The sequence below is a fragment of the Lotus japonicus genome, chromosome 6 (assembly GCF_012489685.1).
Source record: "Lotus japonicus ecotype B-129 chromosome 6, LjGifu_v1.2".
NCBI classification, from domain to species: Eukaryota; Viridiplantae; Streptophyta; class Magnoliopsida; order Fabales; family Fabaceae; genus Lotus; species Lotus japonicus.
In genome coordinates, this window is record NC_080046.1 from 1497515 (window position 1) to 1504452 (window position 6938).

Here is a 6938-nt window from a genome sequence, read left to right on the forward strand (position 1 = left end):
TTTCTTCCATTAAGATGTATGTTGGCAAAGTATTTTCTTTTAATTGATTATTAAAAAATAAATAAAAAATTGAACGAAATATCTTACGTTCAAAATGATATCAAATATGTCATAAAAAAACTGATATCAAATAGTTCATGAAAACAACTTGAACAACCAACATACAGACCCACACCAGAATAACAAACTTTACAGGCTCCCCCCTCTTTGATGACTAAACTTTGAAAATGAACGTCATTGAAACCTTCATAGAAAAAACCCAGTGGGAAAAACCCTAGATAAGGAAAAAGAGTACTCATCAATATCAATATATATTAGAAAAGAACAATTTCTAGCATGACGTGTCACTCTCACATGCCAAGTTAGTGACGTGTCGCTCCCAGATTAATTCTCACATAATATTTTACATGTAAGCTCTTTCTCCTTGGTCCCACTTGCCACATGTGCCCTGATTTTTCCTTACCTTATTTCTCCTTAACAAAAAAATACATTTTTAAATTTTAGATTTGATTAGGATTTAGGTTTTTTATTTCTTGATTTTATCTTAATTTATTTTTGATTTATTTTTAGAGTATTAATTCATTTTTATGGTATTTTTATTGAATTTTCGGATTTTTAATTAATTCCGGATTTTATGAGTTTTTATTGTGATTTGCTAGATTTTGATAGTTTTTATCTATTTTTATTTAGTACATTTTTAAATTTTAGATTTGATTAGGATTTATGTTGTTTATTTATGTATTTTATCTTAATTTATATTATTATTTATTTTTAGAGTATTAATTATTTTTTATGGTATTTTTATTGAATTTTCGAATTTTTAATTAATTCCGGATTTTATAAGTTTTTATTGTGATTTGCTAGATTTTGATAGTTTTTATCTATATTTATTTAGTACATTTTTAAATTTCAGATTTGATTTAGATTTATGTTGTTTATTTCATGATTTTATCTTAATATAAAATCTGTGATAAGTGATTTAAATCAATAATACATCCCATCAGCAAAAACCCTCTTAAAACTCTGCCTACCTCCACTATCTCCTCCATGGAATTCATCTCCTCCATGCATTTTTCATCTCATCTCTCCACTGAACGGAACCACCCCCACAAAATCGTCTCATCTCTCAACGGAACCACTTTGCCATCGACTTGCAATCGCATCCCTCCGATTTGCTGCCTTGGACTGATTGGGAAGGTTGCAGATGGAGGTTTCAAATTATTTTCTTCCTTTGCTTGCATAATATGTTATGGTTTTTTTCAATTTTATTTTACTTTACCTTTAACTTTCATTCACTCATGTTTGACTTCAAGGTCAATTTCGTTCATCACTTGCCATGCTAATTTCAAATTATTTTCTTCAAGTTTTTTTTATAGATATTCCACCAAAAGAGATTCTTTGGAAGCCATGGATGGTGAGTCCATTTTATATTCTATATGGAATTTTGCAATATTTTAATTTGTTTTTTATGGTTTCTAATTCTCCTTTGTATGTGATTCTATTTTATTCGTTTTTCTTAATTTGCATCTAAAATTTGTGTCCTATGTTATAGGAGGTGAAACATTGATCTGTGTATGTTTTGATTAACCTAATCATTGTCAGTGAAGTGGATTGAGGGAGTGAAAGAATTGAGGGGAGAGAAAGGAGAAGTTGTAGATTTTTTTCCTTGCAACTTTTTTATTTGGTAATTTTTTCTTTTTGCCTGCTTCTTGCACCGAGGAAATTAATTATTATTGTTGGTGCTTGCTGTTACAACTACAGAACTACATATCATGAATGAGATTTTACTGCTTATCTTTGTTCGCTCAAAGCTATACTATTGAGGTTAGACTTTTAAAACTAGTGCTATCCTTTCTAATATGCTAAACGCCTAAACCAATGTTCTAACAATAAATTGATTTACTTGGCTTCCCTGGAAACATTTGACATGAATTTATTCGTAGGTACAAAACGACAATGATGTGCATACCTCTTTCTGACTACACTCTCTGATTCTCAGCTAGCTGAAGATGAAACATGATTGATGACTCAAGATCTTATCTTGCTCTCATTTCAAGTAAGCCACGAAACATGTGAGACCAGTACTCATGGAGGTTTTTCTCAGTCCATTATATGTATATATTCACCAGATAAGAGATAGAGATGTGTGTTTGGTGTTGCACTACTGTGATGCATATGTATATATTCACCAGATAAGAGATAGAGATGTGTGTTTGGTGTTGCACTACTGTGATGCATATATAGTTTTACTGACTTAGTTCATGAATTCTACATCTATCTATCATCATTACATATATTAAAAGTCACTTTTCGAAGGCAATATTAGATTTTATAATTAATCATTGTTCTACTATGGTTCAATTAATCAAACTTTAGTGTGATTGGAAGTCTTGCTTGCATGAGTGTGTAATTATCACATTACGATTTAGTATCATCATATGTTTTTGATTTGGTTATTGTACTTTCAACAACAGTGCTACATAAAGCAAAGAGTTGTTTTAGCCGTTCAACAAATATAATGGGTCTAAAATTTCTAGAGGGGTTTTCTTCCATTCATCTTCTTTAGTAGCATGTGATTAGTTTCCCCTTACAAATAGATCTGATTGGTTATGGAAACCACTGGAAGGCCATAGCCAAAAAGTGGCTTCAATTCATTCTTTGGCTTTCATATCTGTTTGCAAATTTGATTGCTATCTTTGCACTATCATAGCTAGATTGATGTTGCACACATTGCTATTATGTTTGGTAGTCTTTAGTCTATCCTACTCTAACATGTCTATCAATCTCACTTCATGAGTTCTTGATTTTCTGTTACTTAGAATGCAGATACGGCTGGAAGCTGCTGATTTGGAAGCAAGTTTCATTTGAATTAGCATGAGTTCATATTAATTCATGTTAAAGTTGGACAACAATCAGGAATAGCACCTAGGATTGCTGCTGATTTGGAAGCAAGTTTCATTTGATTTTTTAATTAGAAATAAATATTTTAATGATTTAAATTCAAAATGTGATACCTTCTTACTTTATGAAGTGCTTTTTTATGCCAGAGAACAGACTCTGGTTGTAGTGAAAACAAAATTTGCATATGATGTTAGGTACTGTGTGGAATTTGTGAGTGTGTTTGTGGATAATTTATAAGAAAAACGGTGGTGATAGTGAGGTAGAGAAATCTGAGAGAGATTTTGATGTAAATTGAGATTTTTCTTTCTTATGAGATTGGACTTTTAACCCTTATCCACACCATTCGAAATTTCCATTACTATTATTTTCGACACTTATGTCACTGACAAATAATAATTAGGTTCTGATGTAATGTATATTCTTTGTAATGGAGAATTAAGTAGTTGTTTTTAAGAGTCTTTTATATATAATTCAGATGCAAACAGTATGCACTCAGTTATCACTTGAGCACTAGAGCAAGTAAAGGGAGCATACTACGACTGCTTTACTATTCTGAATTTTTTTATCGCAGAAATGCTCCGGTAAGTACAACAAGCTCAAAAGCAGAATAGCATGATGAAACTACTAGATATTATTAATGAACCAAACCTTTCAGTTCCAAACTGTCAAGACCTTCGCTAGAAATTTGTTCTAAAGTACGCCCATTAGTACTACTATAAGAGCAAAGCAACATGCTTCTTATATTGGGAGATAGACAAATGCAGAGGTTGCCTTAATAACCTGAATCAACAGAAAAAGCAACTGAAACTCGATCGATGAAAGTTGGAATGGCAAGGTTTACTCTTAAAGTCTTCGGTAGGAGGAGGATACAAGAGATCGACCTTGAAGCAAGCAAGGTATGGTGGGTGTCATCATCTTCATCGATTTTACCCACCAGATAGACTTAAGAAAAGACTTTCAGGCATCCTGAGAGTAAGGAGAAGCTGGATCTAAATGTATTAGAAAGAGCCTAAAAGCTTTTATATATAGGAAGAATATTTTACATGAAAATACTTCTACATAAAAATAAATGTTAATAAGATTTCATCGGAATTTCTTTTTGTTACAAGAAAAACATAATATAATATAATTTGATGTTAATTTTTTACTACATAATAATATAGTCCACTTTAATTTTTTTGTACAAATTATTATATGAGTTAAATTCTCCTACGGGAAGAAATATATTTTAACAAGAAAGTACCTTCATTAAGTATTAATTAATGTATCAAATACAATAACAAATTTCGCGGTACATTCTTTTTTTTCTAAGATTAAAATGTGTTCTGAATGCTTTATTGGTGATTCTTCATATCTATAATTTGTGTTATTGTCTTTAGGCTCATGAAGAATGTGAAACGACTTCATGTTGATATGGGTCAAACTTAATTTATTTTATTGTGTAAAAAATGAACTCGCATAATCACGTACATAAAGAATCTTTTCTCTTTTTTTCATTGTAGATTAAATCAACTATTGTTTATTAGCCATCATTAAACCACATCCCCTAATATGTTTTGCATAATTTGAGATTTGGTTAACAAATTTTTTTATTAGTTATTCAATTGTACGAAGTTCAATCTATGCAACAAGGGTTTTAATTTAAGACTTTTTGTCCACTTTGCTCATCATTTCATACTCTTCTATTTCATCAGTTGTTTATTATATTTTTAATGATCAAGATATTAATTGACCTATCAAATATAATAGATGTATTCCCCGTGCAACGCGCGGGTAAAAAACACTAGTTTCAAAGCAAATCAACAAACCAAAAACAAAATACACCCTTACAATAGCATCAACATTTTCATAACTCTTCCTCAACCATCAGTGACATAAACTTAAAAACCCGCCTAACCAATATATTTGTCGCATAATTTACAAAGTGTTAGGTTATCCATCCGCAACTATCAATGTTAGAATCCCCTAATAGAGAGATAAAATATACTACTCGGTGAGTTTTAATCACATGATTTTTTTTCAAATAATTGATTATCTTCAAATTTCTAAACATGGACATAACCTCATTATTTTATTTCTTTAAAGATATTCAACATAAAATATAAATAAAACAATGAAACCAATTATTTCATTACTTTAATGCATCCAAAGCTACATTTACGTTTGGTAAATAACTAGTGACAATATATTGAAGCCTGAATTTTGGTTCCACATTAACCGCTCGATTTTTTTCCTTTATTCTGATTGACATATACTTCATTATCAAGTCTTCAATGTCCTCCCCCTTCTCCTTTTCCACCACCTCCTTTATGGCCATGGTGACGATGGTGGCCGCTAGATACTTTGTGATTATCATTTCCCCCATAACCTCCCCCGCCACTTCCTCCTCCGCTTCCACCTCCACCACCTCCTCCTCCACTACAACCACCCTCAGAACCTCCTGCTCCGCTTCCACCACCTTCACCACCGCTTCCACCTCCACCTCCTCCTCCACTTCCACCACCGTTGTAACCTCCTCCTCCGCTTCCACCACTTCCTCCTTCGCTTCCACCGCCACTTCCTCCATCACTTCCCCCACTTCCACCACCACTTCCTCCGCTTCCACCATTGCCATAACCACCTCCGCCACTTCCAACTTCGCTTCCGCCACCACTTCCACCGCTTCCACCACCTCCCCCACTTCCTCCACTTCCACCGCCACCACCACCGCTTCCTCCGCCACCATAACCTCCTCCACCAATTCCTCCGCCTTCACTACCACCGCTTCCACTGCTTCCTCCACCTTCACCACTACCTCCTGCACTTCCACCACCACTTTCACTTCCACCATCGCCGTAACCACCTCCACTACCACCACTTCCTCCACCCTCACTACCACCTCCCCCGCTTCCACCACCACTTCCTCCACCCCCACCATAACCACCTCCACCACTTCCACCACCTTCACTACCACCTCCGCCACTTCCACCACCAACTCCTCCACTACCACCACCACCATAACTCCCTCCTACACTTCCACCACCACCACTGCCTCCGCCACCGCCACCGCCCGAACTTCCACCACCACTATAACCTCCTCCTCCACTTCCACCACTTCCGCCTCCGCCACCACCAACGCCACCGCCCGAACTGCCACCACTAGATCCACTGCCACCATATTCGCCACTGCCTCCTGTATTTCCTTTGCAGTTTGTATGATAAGCTTCCATGTTCAACATCTCACCATTTACAACTGCATGTTGTTATGTAATTAATTGTCCTACAATAATGTCACCAAATTAAAACAAACACGAGATGAGAAACGATTATACTTACGATTTTCTTGTTTTCTAACACACCCCACAAGACTTGCATGAATTCCACGAGCAGCTTCATGAAAAACATAACAAACATTAGCTATAAAGGTTTACCTAATTTCAATATCTACAATAATATGCATGAAAGTAGAATGTTTAGCATAAAATTTCAATATAATATTATGTTACTAAAAAATGTCGAGCACATATAAACAAATTAAAGATGTTTTAGGTTTACCTCTGATTTCATCTTCGGTTAGCTTGTCAGCTGACACTACAGAAATTAGAACCACAACAGAAAGAGAACATAAGAAGATAAAGGGCTTCATATTCATATTGTCAGTAGACACAACAATACTTGAGAAAGATGAAAATATAGGTTCTACAAGACCCTTATTTATAGGGAGAGGAGAACATTAGAGAGTTTCTTTAATAAATTGAGTAGGGCCTACCGTTGCACCGTCTTTTTAATACTTTGGCTACTTCTTTGCGGATTTTCGGACCACATTAAATTCACCATTAAAGTTTTTGGAGCTAGACGTTAATTATTTTGACTTTCTTTCCCATTTGAGTCAATTATATTCCGAGTAATCTGCCACTTCAAGTTTGAAATTTCTCATCCATTTTCAATGAATATAAATGTTAAAATAACATCTTAACTAGGTGCTCATGCTGCAATGCCACCTTGAGCACGCGTGTTCATGCAAGAAAGAAATATCTCCATAAACCTCTACATGTCAT

The 6938-nt window shown here is 34.6% G+C and overlaps 1 protein-coding gene across 1 annotated transcript; it reads right to left on the reverse strand.

Moving 5' to 3' along the window:
• Window positions 1-4949: 4949 nt before the first annotated feature.
• LOC130722852 (glycine-rich cell wall structural protein 1.0-like) lies at window positions 4950-6560 on the reverse strand. The gene is made up of 3 exons (XM_057573706.1): window positions 6436-6560; window positions 6217-6270; window positions 4950-6133 (listed from the first exon to the last, which is right to left on the reverse strand). Exons 1-3 carry the CDS (start codon window positions 6530-6532, stop codon window positions 5172-5174), a joined length of 1113 nt encoding a protein of 370 aa, XP_057429689.1. The 5' UTR covers window positions 6533-6560; the 3' UTR covers window positions 4950-5171.
• Between the last annotated feature and the right edge of the window lie 378 nt (window positions 6561-6938).